Here is an 18,176-nt window from a genome sequence, read left to right on the forward strand (position 1 = left end):
AGAAAGACTTTTTAATTCAATTTTAAATATTGCAGAAAAGCTACATTTTAAACACGAGATTGTTACGCGCTCCCTCTATCGCTCTCGCTCTCCGTTTCCGAAACCACACACTCGTTCCCTATTCACTACTCACTACATGGGGGACATGGATTGAGTGAACTACGTAGCGCACTCAATTTAAAGTTAGTATTCGGGCAACGGCGTCATTTACGGCGCACGTAAAGTGACGTCATGGTGTTGCATAATAATTACGAACCGGTCGCCGGGAAAAGTGGCCAGGTCCATTTAATTATTTTAACCCATCAGAAATACATTCAGCGGTCATTTTATGAAAATGCAATATTTTACCCTATAATTAACTTTACATAATAAAATGAAACATTAATGTCAATAATAATACAATAATAATTACTTATTACCTAAAATATTTAGTGTCCCTTGACATTTTCAAGTCAAGATGTGATGGCACATTCTCAAGTCATATTCCGCTGTAGTGAAAACATTTAATAAAGCAATTTTTCTTCAAAAAATGGATCCAGAGCTACTTTTCATCTTTGAAAATATTATTTTACTGAGATTCTGTTGCCTGGTGAGGAACAGACGATTCCGAAGAACAATTTTAAGTGAGGGCCGGGGGGATCAGTGAAGGTTGATTGATTTTTTTTACACATTTATGTTGTAATATTTTAAGATGATCATATTGGACCCCTACTGAAAAAATATTCTTATTTCCAAAAATTTCATATATCAAACCGCACAGTAGAAATTACGTTAAAAAATATTCCGAGTTAGGTGCTCGCTTGTACGCTACTTTTCGCAGTGCATTGTGGGATACATTGAGTGCATTACACAGTGCACGTAAATTCGGACACTATTTCAAAATGGCGTCCACACTATTGAGTGCACTATGTAGGGTATAGAGCAGAGGTCGGCAACTCAAAATGTTGAAAGAGCCGTATTGGACCAAAAAAACCAAAAAACAAATCTGTCTGGAGCCGCAAAAAAATAAAAGCTTTATTATGGCTTAATAAAGGCAACACATGCTGTAAGTGTCTATATTAGCTGTATTAATCTACTTTCCAAATGATAAGTAGGCTACAAATACATAAAGAGCATTCATGATTAAATGTTTATGTTCCCTGCAATGCATCCTGGAGAGAATGACGCACCACGTGACTAGTCTGCTGTACGATGGTGCTTTAAGTTTAATTTCCATTATAATGAGATGTTGAAATTAAATATTTATTATACATATTTTTACAGCATTGTAAATCTTTAAGAATGTTTGTCATGTTTTCCTCCTACAGAAATTTTATTAAAACAAAAAATATATTACACCATGTTTTTCCATTTTCACATTTTTGAAAAAGCTCCAGGGAGCCACTAGGGCGGCACTAAAGAGCCGCAGCGGCTCTAGAGCCATGGGTTGCCGACCCCTGGTATAGAGGGTGGTTTCGGAAACAGCTCTTCCTCCGTCAGCTGACTAGAACAGGATGTGACGACAGATTCCTCGCGTCAGTGGGTGACGTCATTTGAAGCAGCAAATGGGCTCCTCACTGGGTGTTTCCGTCGGAGTTTGAATTTCTGCTTCGAGCAGAGCGACAGCACCGAGCAGGACACAGCGTCGCGCCTGAAGTGAGTTCACTTTATTTAATGTCTAATTTCAGGTTTTCCACCTTCTTAAGTCAGCACCGCCTTGTTTCCCCACACATTTTTGTCTAATCGCTGGTTGACTTTACAGAAACAAAAAATCTCATGCTTTTGATGTTTATATGAATCAGAGCTAACTAAAATGTTGTTTCTGCTGAAAACTAATGTCAATTTAGTTGATGTTTGTATTTAAAACTAATGTGGTTGTTAACATGCAATTACTTAACATAGTTAGCTAGTATCTGCTAATGTCTCAGTGTTAAGAAACTTAAAAGATTGCCAATTGTTTAAACTAGTTAAAGGTGCAATAAAATACATTCAGAATGTATCTGAGCTCATCATGGTCCAGATACAACGAACAAATCTTTTGGCATTTAGTTTGGTTCACTAAAACATGTTATAAACAGCTAACCCTAATCACGCAACAGCCAGTTTTGTATTCCGTTATGCTTTTTTCCCCCCTCCAGTACTTGCTTTATATTATACCAATGCATGCAAATACATCTTTACCCGAATTAGTTGCATGTTAACAATTCACCCCATTATCAATTAGGTAAATAACTAAGTAATTAATAATATCGATATCTTTCATGACCGGAGCTGTTTATTTAGGGTTTAAACCATGAGCTGGGCAGTGGAAGAGTGGAAGGATGGACTTCCAGTTAAAGCTCTGCAAAAGATCCAAGAGATGGAAGTACATCTTGACAAGTTGAAGAAGGAGAGAACACAGAAACAATTTAAGCTGGACTCCCTGGAAGCTGCCCTGCAAAAGCAGAAACAAAAGGTTAGTGTTCAAATACTAAATGGATTATACAACTACACACAATGTTGGTTTCTGATGATAAATATATTCCTGTGCCGACATGAGTGAAATCTTGTTTTCAAAGGCGGACATTGAACGCACTGAGTCCTCTGCTTTAAAAAGAGAGAACCAGTCTTTAGTAGAGTCATGTGACTCACTGGAGAAATCCCGTCAAAAGCTTGCTCATGATCTTGGAATTAAAGAGCAACAGGTCAGTTCTTATGGTGTGTTTGTCTCATTATGGACTTAAAAAGTAGAATTAGATGAAAGGCTTGTTCCTGTGTATAATACAATAAAGATCCCAAAATCAGTACACAGTACACAGCAATTGATAGATGTTGCAAAGAGAAAAATAGAGCAGGTTTTAGGAAGAAATACTGAAATTTTCCCTTTTGTTCAACTGTATATTTGTGAACTAAGGTGAGTTACCTAGAGGGTCAGCTTAACTCCTGCAGGAAAACCACTGAATGCCTGGAACAAGAATTAAAAAAGTAAGTTATCTGTCTTTTGATCTTTCAAGAACAAAAAACTACAAATGCCAATCACGTGACTTATAACTGTGAATTGGTCACATCATTGTCCGTAATACTTAACTGTTTACACTTATATGAAAATGAATAATATTGTTCATGATATCTGTTTAGGTACAAAAATGAGCTAGAACGTTCTCAGTCTGCTGGCTCTTCCTTGTCATCCTCCTCTGAGCTCCAGCCCTATACTACCCCTCAAAAATCTATTCCTACACCACTTCCAGTCACAGCCAACAGACACCAGGGTATTTTGGATTTTAAATTTTGATGGTCCTTTTTCATCTCCACATGTCTTTTTAGGTTAAAGCCATCTACCTCAGTACCTGACTTGCAGGGTTTGACTATGCCCCCTATATGGTATTTGTACTGATTTTCTATAGATAACAGACTGGAAGGGCTTGAGGAGGAATATAACCTGGAAGTCAAAGAAAGAAAGAAGCTAGAGACAGAACTAAAAGTCCTACAAGTCAAAGTAAGTTTCATTACTATTGTTTCTCTTTACATTTCCTTGCAGTTGATTAATTTGTCTTCTTTTAGCTGGAGAATCAGTCTTCAGCTACTGTCAGCCACAAGGACTTTGTGGCTCGCCAAGCTGGCTCCTCTATTTTCCCATGGCAGCAGGATCAGGCCCACAGCTGGCAGATTCAGGATGCAGTGGAAACGCCTGTGAAGAGGCGAGGGACATCCCTGTGGGACGTTCATGAAGAAACTCCAATTAAACCCAGTCAACGCATGAGCTCTCTGCAGAGTCCTGCTCGATCTTGCCAGCAGATGGAGCAGCTAAAGACTCTCAATCAAGGTGGGAGGGTTTAACTTGCTTGTAATGTGTGTTTTAATCCTTGGAAATCTGTGAACATAAGGCCCTTTATTTTAATTATCCAGTTCCTTATTGATTATTTATCATTCCTCCTTAAGTAAAACATTGTAATCATGTGAAACATTTGCATGCAGAGTTGTGTGGCCGTGTGTCAGAGCTGGAGAGGATTCTGTCTACACAACAGAAAGACATTTGTAATCAAGCCTCAAAGCTGCAGGAACTACAAACCCTATTGGTCCAGGCTCGCAAAGAGCTGACTGAGCGGGACAGAGACCTGACCAAGACTAGTCATGACCTGAGCCAGGCTGAATCTAAGGCAGGTGTCCCCCAATGGCCGTTATAGAGATTTATTTCTGTTTTTTTCCCCCTATTCTTTTTGAAATTTTGAACAATGTGACTATTCAGTTCTCTTGTTGTTGTTAGTGTTCAATGGTTGAGCAAAAGCTCAAACAGATGGCCGAGGAGATGAGCTGTCAGAGGCACAACGCTGAGAGCTGCAGACGGGTCCTTGAGCAGAAGCTCAAGGACCAAGAACGAGCCAGTCAAGAGGTGCAGCAACCTGTAGTCATGATGACCTCAGTAGGATTTGTCAGACATAAATGAATATGCATGACGAAAATCTTTTTCTTATGTAGGAACTTGCGCAGCTGCAAGGTTCTCATCAGACTTTAGAGCAGCAGCTGGACCAGACCAGGACCAAGTTAACACAAGAGATCCAACAATCCAAAAAGGATTTAAATTTTCTGCAAGCAGATATGGAGAAGGTAAATTTTCTGCTCCGTCTAGATTTTCTTTCCTTCATTTCTTTTTATAATCACAAATGTATGTCTTGAATGTAACGCAGGGCTCAGAATGAGCTTGACAAACATATTATACTTTATACTGTGTGCTGCACCTTTGGTCCATACTTGTCACTGACTGACTAATATGGTACGTGTTTATGTCACGTCATATAGTGACGCTGAATTCTCAAATTGAGTAACTCTAACAATATGTTTTAGACTTGGATTAAGGATTAGAAATGTAAATATGAATGCTTCCTATCAAATCTTTGTTCCAGATGTGTTTTCAGAAGAATCAGATGATGAAGGAGTTGAAAGAGCAGAAACAGAAACTTCTGAGGTCAGAGCAGAACCTCCAGGCCTGCCAGAACAAAGAGCATGATGTCCAAAAGAAAATTGAGGTGGGCTTACCAAAATGTTAAATTGAAAAAGAAATGATACACAAATTACACATTTATTGTTTTTACTCTGTACTACCACAGTTAATTAAATTTGCATAAAACATGTAAAGAAAGATGTGTTTCTATTTAAATGTCTTTGCATTTGATTCAGGAGCTGCAAAAAGAGAAGAACAGTTTGACTGTTCAGCTGGACCAAAGCAGCAGATGTCTGACCCAGCTTGAGGAGGAGAAGAAAAAAACCGAGCAGCTCCTCAAATGTACACATGGGTTATTAGATGACCTTAAAGGTAAAATGGTTCAGACTAGTAAGAGTGATTGAATGAAATATATTTGTTTTATTCTTTAGTGAACTGGTTTTAATCACTATATACCGGTGTGTGTGTGTATATATATATATATTTTTTTTAGCAAAATCAGAAGGTCAGACAGAGGAACTGAACAGAATTAGGTCCAAATTAGAACATCAGACTCAAATGTCTGCGTCTGAGCTGCTGAACATGAATAAGGCACTTTGTGATGCAGAAACCAAAACTGAGAGGTAAGCATAATTGATTAGTCATGAAATTTTGATTTTGTGGACATTATTTTCTACTGATTCAATGTATGTCTTGAATGTAACGCAGGGCTCAGAATGAGCTTGACAAACATAAGCAGAAGGCGGAAAAGCTGGCAAACAGGTTGACATTGCTGGGGAATGAGAACCAGGAGCAGAAATCCAACATTACTGCAGGTCAGAGAGAGTGTGACCACCTGAAAAAAGAAATCCAAGCTCTGTTGGACTGGAAGAAAGAAAAGGAGACACTGATTAATTACACCGAGACAATCCAAAAAGAACTGAATGAAAAAATTGTCACCTTGGAAAAGAGTCTCATCTCTGCGAATGAAGTTACCGATCAGCTGAAGGTAAAAGACATTGCAGATGTTTGATCACATTCGTTAACAGTTTAAATTAGAAAAGTGAATGTTGTATATTCTAAAATTTTTAATTTATAAGAAATCTGACCAAATATCTGATTTCTAAAATACAGTTAGCTTTGAAATCCATATCAAATTGATAGTGTAAAACCAAAATAATGACTAATATTTCATATATATTATTATTGTATAGAAGCTTCATTTCTGGTTGTATCGATTTAGTTATTTTTTTTAAATTGATTTATTTCTATATTTATCCTTTCATTAGCTGCAGAATGTGAGCATAGAGGAAGATAAGGCCAGCTTGTCTGCTCATCTTCATGCTTTAAAAGGAGAACTCCTCAGCAAATGCACAAAGTTGGAGGAGAGGGACCATCAGTTCATGACGCTCCAAGCGGAGTTTTCAGAGACTGGACAGAAACACGCTAAAGACTTTGAAAATATTGCAGTGCAGGTGAAGCAGCTTGAGGCACAGGTATTGACAAACCATGTGATTTTTATCTAAAAATTTAATGAAATCATTTGTACATTGTGCAAGTTCAGAGTATATGTTATAATATAGTATATTTAACCTGTAGGCGTTGGAAGTTGATTACTTAAGGGTGTTGTTGATTACTTAATTACCAAGGTGGTTGTACTTCTGAACAGGTCAAAGAACTGGAGGTACAACTACAAGAAGAGGTAACTCGAGCAGGCCAAGCCAAAAGGATCAACTTAGAGCTGCGGGGTGAACATCAGGCTGCCTGTGATCTGGTTCAATCTAAAAACCGGCTGCTTGAGTTGGGTCAGGCTGAGATTATCCAGCTGAGAGAGAGCCTCAGTCAGGCAATTGCACAGCAGGAGGAGCAAGGAGCCAGGTGGGAAAGTAATCTGTGGCTTTGTTAAAGACCACCACTACTTTCAAACCAAAAATGTACCGTATACCCTCACTGATAACAAGAGACTAAATATACCTGATGTTGTTTAATATAGGCTGGCAGATGAGAGGGAAGCCTTGCTGACACAATGTGAAGAGACTGTCTCACTGAAGGTCGAGGGGATTGAACAGCTCAAATGGCAGCTAGAGGCAGCCCAGCAGGAACTGTTGCTTTTCAAAGACCAGGTTTGCTTTTCAATTGACTTTTTTGATTATCACAATAAACATCTTTATGGTCAACATTATGGTCACAATATCTTTGAGAAGAATTCTTTCACCAAGAATAATATGTGTGTGATACAGTAGCAGACTAAATACATGGGAACTTGCTGAATATATTGATCAATGACCTTGATCTTTGTGTAAAATTATTAAATCTGACCCCCAATTATCATGTATATGTTTAGGTCACTTCCATGGACCTGTGCAAGGAGGTTAAGGGGCAGCTGGAAGCAGAGCTGCAGAAACAGATTACAAAGCTCTTAGACCAAGAAGAAGAACATAGGAAGATATATGAGATTCAGTCAGAAGAAATCAGACAGTTAAAGGATGTGCTGAAAGAACTGCATTGCTGCTTGGAAGATGAGCAGAAGCTGCTCAGAGACTCTGAAGCTCAGATTTCCTCACTCAAGAAACAAAACACTAAGCTGGAAAATGCAGCTCAAGAGACTGAGGTAAGATTTCTATTTTTTTTTTTTTCAGGAAACATTTATTTGTTGTCTTCAATCAATTGCATAGTTGTTTTTTTTCCCTTTAGACCCTCCGGGAGGCTCAAGTTGGGGAGATCAACAGCCTCCTGGAACAGATCAGTTTCTTACAACAGGAGCTAACTGTAACCCAAGATGCTGTAAAGGGTCTCCAACTCCTGAATGATGAACTGGACATGGTCAACCATTCCCATGCTGAACTCAAAAAGCGTATGGAAGACCTAGGGAGAAGTCACTCCTCCACTTTAGAAATCAAATCAAATTTGGAAAACAACCTGACAGAGAAAACCAGTCTGATCATAACTTTGAAGGTTGAAGTCCAAAAGCTTAAAGAGCAGATGTGCCAGGATGCTGAGAGTCACACACAGCAGATTAACAACTGCCTCAACAAACAGAGATGGCTTCAAGAGCAGCTTGATGAAGCCAAAAAAATTGAAACTGCAACCAAAGCAGAATCAAAATCTCAAAGGGAGGAGATCAAGACCATGAAGACAACTCTGTCTGCAGCATCACAATGTTTAGAGGAGAGAGATGACCTGATTGAGAGTCTGAAGGAGAAACTCTGCAAAGCAGAAGAAGAGCAGGCCAAGACATCAGATCTCCTCAGGGAAAAAGTTGTTTCTATGAACAAAGTCAAGGTTGGCTGATGATGTATTTGATATGTTTTTGGTTAGAATAAAAAGACTAGTAAATGGATTTTACATTTGTAATAATCTGTTACATTTGTAATAAGTTAATTTCAAAATGAGCAGACATGTTTTTATTTTTAAGCTTTTATTCATTTTTTCTTAATTAAGGTACAAATGGAGATGTTGCAAATGGATCTAGAGGATAACGAGATGGCCATGAACACATTTAACAGTCAGGTGGAGGAACTAAAAGCAACCAGAGACACCTTGAATTCTCAGCTAGGTCAGAAGCAACTACAGATCTCAGATATGGAAGCAAAGCTGGAAGAATACAAAGCTCAGGTAAAGGTTCTGTTGTTGAAAATACATTGTCCGCTAAGTTAATCTTACTTAAGTAGATTTTAAGCGATTCAGCTATTCAGTCATGTCATGGCATTAATTATGTTACACTGGAGGAAAGAGCAACTGTATTTATTTCTGTTATATCTGTTCACAGGTCTCAGTGTTAGAAACCAGATTAGAAGAGGTCCAGTCTCAAAACTCTTTGTTAGAGATGCAGTATATCACTGCCAAAGAGGAGCTGACTGAGAGGAGCTGTGAAGTTACTTGTCTGGAAGAAGGTGCTGTCAAAATAAGCCAGCTGAATGAGACTGTTGCTGCTTTGCAGTTGAAACTTGGTCACATCACAGAGGAGAATAACAAGTTAGAAAAGCTGAGACAGATAATGGAGGGCAAAGACAGTGATATAAATCAGTTGCGACAGGATAAACACATTCTTGAGACTAAAGTAAAACAGTTGATTGATGAAAAAGAGCGAGTCGACGCTAACATTATTCAAGTAAATGCACAAAAGAACCACCTGGAAGCAAGTCTGAACACACTAACTGAAGAGAACCAAGAGCTGCAAAGCTGTATGAAGTGGATAACTGAAGAAAAAGACAAAATTGATGAAGTCGTCCTAGAAAAACTGGAAGCTAAGTCAAGCCTGAGGCAGGTCACTGAGGAGAAAACACAGCTAGCAGCGACCCTCAGTCTCCTTGACCAGGACAAAATCCAACTAGAAACTGAGGTGAAAGAGCTAGCAATCGAGGAGAGCAACACTGTGGCCAAATTAAATCAAGTGGTCGATGAAAAGCTTCAGCTGAGTTGTCAGTGTGATCAGCTGACTAAAGAGAACATTCATCTGCAGTCTAGTTTGCATAAACTAGCTGAGGACAAACTGTTGATGCAAGGAAGCATACAGAAGTTTGAGAAAGAGATGATTTCACTTGAGGACAAGAATGAATGCATCCAGAGTGCTCTCTTGTCCTCACAGCAAATGGTGGAGATATTGAAGGAGCAGCTGGAGACACAAGATAAGGGAGCTGAGGAGAGAAGAGAGCGGTACACTCCCACTTTATCTACTTTCCATTTATAGTGATATTATCTAAAACTTTTGCTCTGTGACTTTTGTATTGTGTCCCAGGAGCAAGCAGTTTGAGGTTCAGCAGGTAGCACTGCATCAGCAGTTGTTGGTTTTACAGATGGAACTGGCAGCGATGAGGCAGCTGTATGATTCGCTGCTGGAGCAGGTGAGCCAACAAAACGGCTTCATTCAACAGCTCTCGGACCTGCAGAAAACCCTGAAATCAGAGGATAACGTCAGCGGCAGAGAGTCTAAAAAAACAGAAACTGTTGGTGAGTGTAAATTTAGATGAGGACCAGCTGCTTGTTTGAGTTGAGTAGTGTAACATACCAGTATATGCTTCCCAAGCAGGGCAGATGAATGCAGACATGACAGAAGATACCAGCGTTGAGTCTCTTCCAGAGATGGAACAGCTGAGCTGCGAGGTAGCTGAGCTAAAGGAACATTCCCACCAGTCTGAAGAGGATTTCTGGTACGAGGGTGTTCTATATTATACAAAATAATAAATAAATAAATTTATATTATATTGTTTATCTATGACAGTGAAACTCAACTGGTTCACAAAGAGCACACTGGTGACAAGATGATGCAGGAATGCTTAGATGTGGCGAAGAATGTATGTGTGCCTGATCCACTAGAAACAGTGGAGGAGCAGCATCTTCAACAAACAGAGGCATTGAACACCTCACTCTCTGGACTGCCATCCTCTTCTCTTCCTGAGAGCAGTCAGTCAGAAATATCTGGTGGGTAATAAGATTGTGTTGATGTAGATGTGACAATCTGTCCTCAATTCGCAACAGGCTTTGTAATTTACCTTTGATTGTAGAAAATAACGGAGGCTCTTGATTTTAACAGTGAAAGTTGGCAGTGGTAGCTCAGTCTGTTAGGAATTGGGTTGAGAAGGAGAGGGTTCCCCGTTTAATCCCCAGTACAGACAAAACATGGTGTTCTGGTAGCAGGGGAAGGTGCCAGAACACCTTCAGAGCACTGTTGACGTGCCCTTGAGCAAGGTACCGAACTTGCAATTGCTCACATCGGGCCCTGTGATGAACTTGCCCATACGTGCACCCTCCCTGTGATCCTGAAAGGAATAAAGCGGTTAAGAAGACGTGATGAGAAGTTTTAAAAGAAGGGTTAAAAATTGGTTGGTATTTAAATCAGTGTATACTGTATATTTATTTTGTTTTAGAGAAAGCATCACCCCAGGTTCGAGATTACCTCAATAACTACAAGAACATAATTATCAGTCAAGAAAATCAACTCCAACAGCTGTATGCGGAGTTTGACCTGCTGAAGTCTGATCTCATGCTGAGGATGGAGCTCACATCTGAGCTGCAAGCTGAAGTTCAAAACTGGGAGAAGAAATTTCAGAGGGCAGAAGAGGAAAAGCTTGTTGCACTTCATAAACTCAACATCACTTTGGAAAACCACAAAGTCGTCACTGACCAGGTAGGAAAGAAATTCCAATGTTTCCCCTAAAATTTCACAGGATGGACCATCAATGAGTTCCCCTGCCAGGCCAAACAAATGTATATGCCAAAAATAAGTGATCCAATCCATTCATTCACACAGCAATAATCATGTCTGTTTAGGATCCTCTGTGCAGCACTGTTCTGCAGCCCAAGTCAGCCTGCTTCATTACTTAGAAACCATGCGAGTACCACTGCTGACCTGCAATAATATACTGGTTGCATTTGCGTCTCCTCTGTCAAACCACCCTGGCTGTGTCTTCAGTAAACAGCGCGGTGCGGCTCCAGCAGGGAGTGGTAGTGAAGGAATTCACTTACGATGATGTGATATTACTTTGTAGTGTACAAATGAGCCATTAGAAGATGTTATTCATAATTTTTCCCATTCAGAGCCGTGGCAGAGTCACTGCCAGTGTAGACACACACACACACACACACACACACACACACACACACACACACACACACACACACACACACACAATCTGAATAGAAATGTATCCTTGCAAAACACAGAAATCATGAACAGACCATGGGACGTTTGTACCCAGCTATGGTGCAAAAAAGAAATAATGATTGTGGTGGACAGCTTTTTTCTGACAAATACTAGAGCCACGGAAAATACATCAATAAAAGTAAAATTTATGCTCTCCTTGTGATCCTGAATGTACAGTCTGGGTGAACAAAAATTTGAATGCAAACATAAATTGCAAACTGCTTGATACTCAACTGAATCAACAGTCTCAGAATATAAGTCATCCTAATAACATGTGCTCTTTTTAGTTGACTCGGCTCTCAGAGGAGAAGGAAACATTAGCTCTGCAGCTACAAACATCTAAATGTCAGCTGACTGATGTCATCGAGATGTTGGACGGACTACAGATGACTAAAGGTCTACAGTGAAAGACATGACTGATGGAGGATACCTGTATTTTCTGTTTGCTCAAATTGATTCTAATCAGTTTTTGTCTTGGTATTGTAGGTGGATGGGATGATAAATTCCTTCAGCAGGAGAGTGAACTGAAGAGGGTTCACTCTGAGAAAAGCAACCTTGAGCAGCACATCCTGGGTATGGAGTCTGATTTGGAGAACCTACAAGAGGAGAGGACCAAGCTGAAGACTGAGGTTGAAACCCAGAGGAAGGTGTGCTCAGGCATGGAGCAGGAGATAGACACACTCAGAACAGAAGTGAGTTAAAACAAAGTCTGCCATTAAGGGAAAACACCGAAAGGCCATTCAATCATGGTCTCATACCTTCTCTTTCTTCTTGTTCAGTTGACCCAGCTGAGAGCTGAACTTGTGTCCTGCTCTGAGGAGCGAGATGACCTAAATCAGTCTTTGGGCCAATGGAGAAACAAAGTTGACACTTTAGAGAGGACAAACTGTGACACCAGAAACCTAATTTCCATCCTTGAGGATGACATCAGAACAGGAAGGAGAGAGCATAAAGTCTTAAAAACCAGTATAGAGGAACTGGCATCAGAGAAACAACAGGTACATACAAAACATTTGAATTCAAATATAATCAATTGCCTCAGCTGGGTTCGTATACCATTTGTTGTCTTTCTTCTGAAGCTGCTGGAGCAGATCAAGACTCTGGAACTGGCAATATCTGAACAGAATGGAGAGAGGCAAGAGCTCATTGGGCAGCTTGATAAGATCACAGAAGACCACCTCTCAGCCCATCAGAACACTGAGACAATGGTTGGCAAGATCCAGGTGAGGATGATATCTAACATTCTGATCAAGTAAAAATCCTTCAATTCATCAGACTTTGGTGGAGCTACATCTGTTTGTTTTCTCAGGCTTTAGAGGGAGAAGTGTACCATCTATCACAGTCACTAGAAGCCTCTCTGGTGGAAAAGGGAGAGATTGCCTCTCGCCTGAACTCCACACAAGATGAGGTCCAGCAGATGAGGACTGATATTGAAAAGCTTTACATCCGTATAGAATCAGATGAGAGGAAGAAAAAGAAGATGAGAGAAATCCTCAAAGGTATTATTTTGTAATGTACTTCATGTGAGTTTGGCTTAAATGTGGCTGATTTGGCTCTTTAGCAGCCCAGAGGAAGTCTGACTCGTTACAAGACCACATTGATGCTCTGGTGCGAGAACATGCAGATACAGAGTCGAGTCTAGAGGAGGCTGTTCTTCAGGTATTCTTATTCTAATGAGCATCTGTACTTTTTCTATGTTCTCAGTTTATCGGGTTGTATCTGATAAAGTTTTTAATGATATGTTCAAAATAAAAGTTAATTGTTTTGCTCTTTCTTTAGGCTGAAACATCCAAAGAGGAGCTGGAGGAGGAAAGAAGAAAAGTACTTTTTTTAAAGTATTTGCAAACATGTTATGAAGAGACAAATGCTCTAATTTGTGTCCTCTCTGTCTCCTCTCTTTTTTGCCTTTGATTTTCTTCTCAAATTCTTTCTTGTACAAAATCCTTTTTTGATCTCTTATAACTCATTTAAGGTGGAAGAGGAGAAGATGGTGCTCAGCAACAAATTGTCAGAGTTCTCTATTGCTCTGCAACACTTGAGATCTGAGAAGAAACACGTGGAGCTGGAGCTGGAATTGAAGAACAGGGAGATAGAAGATCTGAAGGCTGCTAAGGAGGATATGGAGAGAGGGCTGGAGAGGGCAGAGGCTGGTAAAAGACAGAAAGAGGAGAGACAGAAACACAGGGTAGAGCAGTTAGAAAAAGAAGTGAAAGAGGATGCAGAGAGAATAACAAGACAGTTGGATGACCTCCGGGATCAACTGCAAGCCTGTCATCAAAGAGAGCTCTACCTTGAAGGAAAGAGTATCGAAACAGAAGCAGACAAAGAAAGGTTGAAGTCCCTGTTGGCTGAGCTGGAAATGGATAAAAACCATCTGCAGACTTTGCTGGAGGAGCTGCAAACTGGAAGAGACAGTCTCTGTTCTCAAACAGCAGAGAGGAAGAGGGAGATACACAATCTGAAGACTGATATTAACACTTTGAAAGAAGAAAGAAATGATCTTAAAATAAAGATAAAGGCTAAAGAGGAAGAGAGAGAGAACCTGCAATGCTCACTAGTGTCCCTACAAGGAGAGAAAGAGAGAATTGAACAGGAATCTCAAGTGTTGGTTTTTGACAAAGAGAAGCTACAGTCCTATCTCTGCTTGATAGAGAAGGAAAAACAAGAAATGCAACAAATCTTATCTTCTCTTAAAGAAGAGAAGGATAGCATAGAGGAGGAGAGGAATGATTTGGCAGCTGAAAGAGAGGAATTATTGTCTTTGCTCTTTGTAGTCGAAAAGGAGAAAAATGACTTGTCTTCAATTACATCTTCACTTGAACAAGAGAATCAAAATGTTGAAGAGAAGAAGGAGAAACTGACGGGAGATCAGGGCCGACTTCAGTCTACAGTTGCATCTGTGCAGGAGCAACTTGAGATGTGCAAACCATCTGTGTCAAAGCGTCATGAACAGGTACACGCTGATACCATTTATATGAGGCAACAGTGATGAATGAGAAGTTTCTGTTCACGTGACTGAATTTGAGAATGTCCTGCTTACGTGTGACAGGTATCTGATCGGACCAATGTCACTCGGCTGTCTAAAGAGAGAGACTCTGCGCTGAGCAAGATGAGTCGTTGCATGAAAACTTGCAAACAGCTGGAACAGGAGAAGGAAGTGATGTTGAATAGTATAGGTACGAGCATTGTGGTGTGTTCAAAAGCTCAAATGGAAGTCACTACACAGATATCAGTGTAGGCTAAACTAAGATAACTATGATGGTGGAAAAAAATCAGTATTTGTTATGCAGCTGTCATCGGGATGGCTTATAATCATCTACAAAAACATAAGCTGATGTCAGGTGGGGGGACGAGAGGAGACATTGTAGTTGTGGATATTTTCTTTACACATTTAGAAAGGCATTATGTACAAATGCATATGTCCTGTGCCTCAAATTCGCAGTTATCCCTCAAATAAGACTGAAATATCTTTCCTCTATTATTACAGATGAAGTAAAGAACAAAGCAGCACAGATGGAGATTAGCCAGCTGCAACATGCAGAAAAGAGAAATATGGACATGGAAGATCTGAAAATGGTCCTGCAGCAGAAAAAGAATGAGGTAGAAGAGCAGACAAAGGAGGTTGATGAACTTAAGGCTGCTCTCTTTGGGAGGGAGGAGGAGTTGATGGAGAGAAACGGGGAACTGCAGGAGCTGAAGAATGAGCTGACTAAATTAAAGAATATCCTTGAGGTGAAAAGTATGGAGGCTGATGAGAGCATGGATAAATACTGCAATCTCATGGTTCAAGTCCATAAACTAGAAGAGACGAACGCAGCGCTTACAACCAGGCTGGAGCAGCTGTCAGCTAGTCAGAATGCTAACAATGGAAAAGTTGTCAGTGACTGTGTTCAGCATCAACGGTTCACGAGGAAGTTGGCCATTAAACCTCGGGAAGAAAATCTTGCAGTTGGAAATGAAAACACGGCTCCTTCAACACCTCTGAGAATTCCGCAGGGTTCAAAACGAGGTCACAGTGATCTGAGTGAAAAAGCCAGGCACCTTCCTGACCTAGACCTGACCAAGAAAATAAAAACTAACTTGGTGAATGCAGCCCAAGAACAAACTGACCAGGAAGATGAAGACTTCAGACCAGAAGGACTCCCTGAGCTGGTGCAGAAAGGTGCCCTTGTGCATAACAATTAACTGATATCTACTGTGAAATTTACCATTTGAATGTTAAAGTTTCTTAGATGGCAAACATTTTTTAAGGAATACTACATACATACTAGATACATTGATCATCTGATTGGAGGTTCAGTTTTTGAATTGCATCACAAAGATATGAAAGTATCACAAGTTTACTCTTGTGCAGGGTTTGCTGATATACCAGTGGGGGAAGCCAGTCCGTTCATCATAAGAAGAACCACAGTGAAACACTACAGTTCACAGCTGGCTGGCAGACACAGTGTCCCTACACCTGTCTGCAAGGTGAGCAGCAACACACACATTAACACAAGAAAAAATACACTAAAGCAACTTACATGATGCTGATTCACCCCATGAACAAATAAATAACAGTCATATAAAATTATGATCTGATTGTCAGAAGGTGACAGAGGAGGAAGAACTATGAAGTTTATAAAGTGCATGGGATTTTTAGATGTGACCAGCAAACACCAGAGGTCTTCTATTGCATTTTCTACTTTAGTGCTAATGTTTCATCTGTTTCTTGTTGCTCTTCTCCAGGTTCTGGGGCCCGTATCTATCCATAACCCGTCCAAAGATAGCCACATGTGTCTCTCACCTAAGCAGCATCCTCAGAGTTTAGGCAGGACTCCAGAACAGAAAGAGAAACAAACACATCAAGGAGACAACTGTCATGTTCAGTAGATAAATATACTTACGTACACACATTGCTCTTGTCACTGTCAGAACTTCTCACAACAAACAAAACATTACCATATTTTGTGTGTACACATTTACTATCCACCTAAACCCCATTTATCATTCGCACCTTCTTATTTTCTGGCTGTTTGTGTACATTTTTTTTCTTTTTTTATTGTTCTCATTCTCTGTTGCAGCAGAAAGCAGTAATGGTTATGGTTATCCAGATAAAAGGGAACGGGTGTGCAGAATAGAATACATATTTGCCTTCCAACAACTTCCTCCAACACTGGTTTAACCTCTTTTCTTTTTTTTACCTCTTAACATGCTAAAGTTGACCAGATCTGTGTATTTCTTGCTTTTTTTCTGTTTTTGTGACAGCACTGTTGTCTTTTTCTGTTTCCTCTTTTACTTGCAGCAGATTCTTTTTTTTAATTTAAATCTGACTTTTTTTTTAACATCTTTTTTTTCTTCAAATGTTCGTAGTGTCTGTGAATTTTTTATGTAGACCTACACGTCTGATTGTCTGCAGCTATGATGTACTGCTTTCTACTTCTTGATTATTATTCCTTTCGATATTTTCAGCAAGAAAATTAGATGATAATTAATTTCTTGCTCTTCTTTGCAATCTCAGAGCAGTGTTGATGTAAATATTCTGTTCTCTACCTGACTAAACCTTTCAAACATTGACTCTAAAGTCCTTGTCTCACTGACATAACTGGGGTTCTTGTAGACTAAGAACGATGACACCACTGGGTGGCGAGCCTCAGCCATTAAAACAAAAAATTGTGATGGCTGAGTGGAGGAATATCCTTAAAAGTTCATCATTTTTCAGTTATAACATGTAAAATGAAATGACTCGTGGATTCTGTTGTTTAAAAGGCTCAAATATTTGTATCTTGCCCTCAGTATCATTTTAATATCAAGGAATTTTGAATTTGAGCCATCATTTGGGTTGTCTTTAAATTCCTTCTCATCCTCACAATGAGCATATTCAGTGTTAAGGTCATTTTCTTGCTGACAAAGCACCTAATCAATTACAGGAATTATATATTAAAATAAATATTTAATTAAGAAATCAGCCACTGGCAACAGGACAGAAAAACAAAATGAAATGGATAAAATTAGCACTTTCATTGTCCATTTTCTCCCTATAGCAAATATACCAATTGTTCTCTTGCACTTAATAATGAAGCACATGGAAATGTTCCCAGGAAATCTTTTTTAAGAGAAAAATCATACTTGTAGATTTTTATAAAAATAGAAATTGAAAATGCGGCCATATGTTTTGGACACTGGTGAAGAGAGCTGATGGAAGTGGCCGGGGAGAGGGCTGTCTGTCCCTTCTGAAGCTGCAGCCCCCGCGACCCGGATTAGGATAAGCAGGAGAAGACGAGACGAGAAATTGAAAATATATCTTGTGGGGATATTGCAATGTGGTTACAAGCATAACTATAGGTTTCCTTTTTGCACTCTTTGATCTGAAGATGCCAAATGAGATGTCATTGTTATTTAACATCAATAAACATGAATTAGATGGCAACACAAACACGGGAGAATCGTGGCTGATGGGAAATTTCAAAAGCAATTAGTTGTTTCTGAGGTGCGCTAGCTCTATATCATTGATCTTGTAATTTATTTATTTCTTCACCTGTTTCTCTGAGGTCTCATGAAGCTGTGACATATAGATGGTCATCTGTGTTTCTAAAGAGTGACTGTGGTTCTGCCTGGCAGAAGGCGTGCTGGGTTATGGGAACAGAGCGTAGGCGACACTGTCACACACCACAGAGC

The 18,176-nt window shown here is 39.7% G+C and overlaps 1 protein-coding gene across 5 annotated transcripts; it reads left to right on the top strand.

Moving 5' to 3' along the window:
- Positions 1-1,530: 1,530 nt before the first annotated feature.
- Positions 1,531-17,327, top strand: cenpf (centromere protein F). Of its 5 annotated transcripts, none has more exons than XM_057020320.1 (37): positions 1,531-1,635; positions 2,251-2,434; positions 2,538-2,663; positions 2,873-2,943; positions 3,097-3,227; positions 3,363-3,454; positions 3,520-3,781; positions 3,934-4,115; positions 4,223-4,348; positions 4,435-4,563; positions 4,860-4,982; positions 5,134-5,269; positions 5,391-5,520; positions 5,606-5,885; positions 6,166-6,372; positions 6,546-6,754; positions 6,870-6,999; positions 7,221-7,487; positions 7,571-8,158; positions 8,318-8,491; positions 8,646-9,532; positions 9,615-9,826; positions 9,903-10,026; positions 10,098-10,297; positions 10,744-11,003; positions 11,807-11,915; positions 12,006-12,211; positions 12,299-12,517; positions 12,599-12,742; positions 12,829-13,018; positions 13,081-13,178; positions 13,299-13,340; positions 13,492-14,472; positions 14,569-14,695; positions 15,007-15,681; positions 15,874-15,989; positions 16,248-17,327. In XM_057020320.1, the coding sequence occupies exons 2-37, from the start codon at positions 2,273-2,275 to the stop codon at positions 16,389-16,391; spliced, it is 8,259 nt and encodes a 2,752-aa protein (XP_056876300.1). In that variant the 5' UTR covers positions 1,531-1,635; positions 2,251-2,272; the 3' UTR covers positions 16,392-17,327. The 5 variants fall into 5 exon arrangements, with proteins under 5 accessions (XP_056876300.1, XP_056876291.1, XP_056876319.1 ...); XM_057020311.1 differs by having other exon boundaries at positions 1,540-1,635; positions 2,263-2,434; XM_057020339.1 differs by having other exon boundaries at positions 1,540-1,635; positions 2,263-2,434; positions 13,084-13,178.
- Positions 17,328-18,176: the final 849 nt, after the last annotated feature.

This window comes from Takifugu flavidus, chromosome 2 (assembly GCF_003711565.1).
Source record: "Takifugu flavidus isolate HTHZ2018 chromosome 2, ASM371156v2, whole genome shotgun sequence".
In the NCBI taxonomy this organism is placed as follows: domain Eukaryota; kingdom Metazoa; phylum Chordata; class Actinopteri; order Tetraodontiformes; family Tetraodontidae; genus Takifugu; species Takifugu flavidus.

Coding starts and splice junctions, on each gene's coding strand:
- cenpf (XM_057020320.1), top strand. CDS start 2,273: ATGAGCTGGGCAGTGGAAGAGTGGAAGGATGGACTTCCAGTTAAAGCT. Junction 4,564..4,859: donor TGCAAGCAGATATGGAGAAG/GTAAATTTTCTG, acceptor TCTTTGTTCCAG/ATGTGTTTTCAGAAGAATCA. Junction 11,916..12,005: donor CGGACTACAGATGACTAAAG/GTCTACAGTGAA, acceptor TTGGTATTGTAG/GTGGATGGGATGATAAATTC.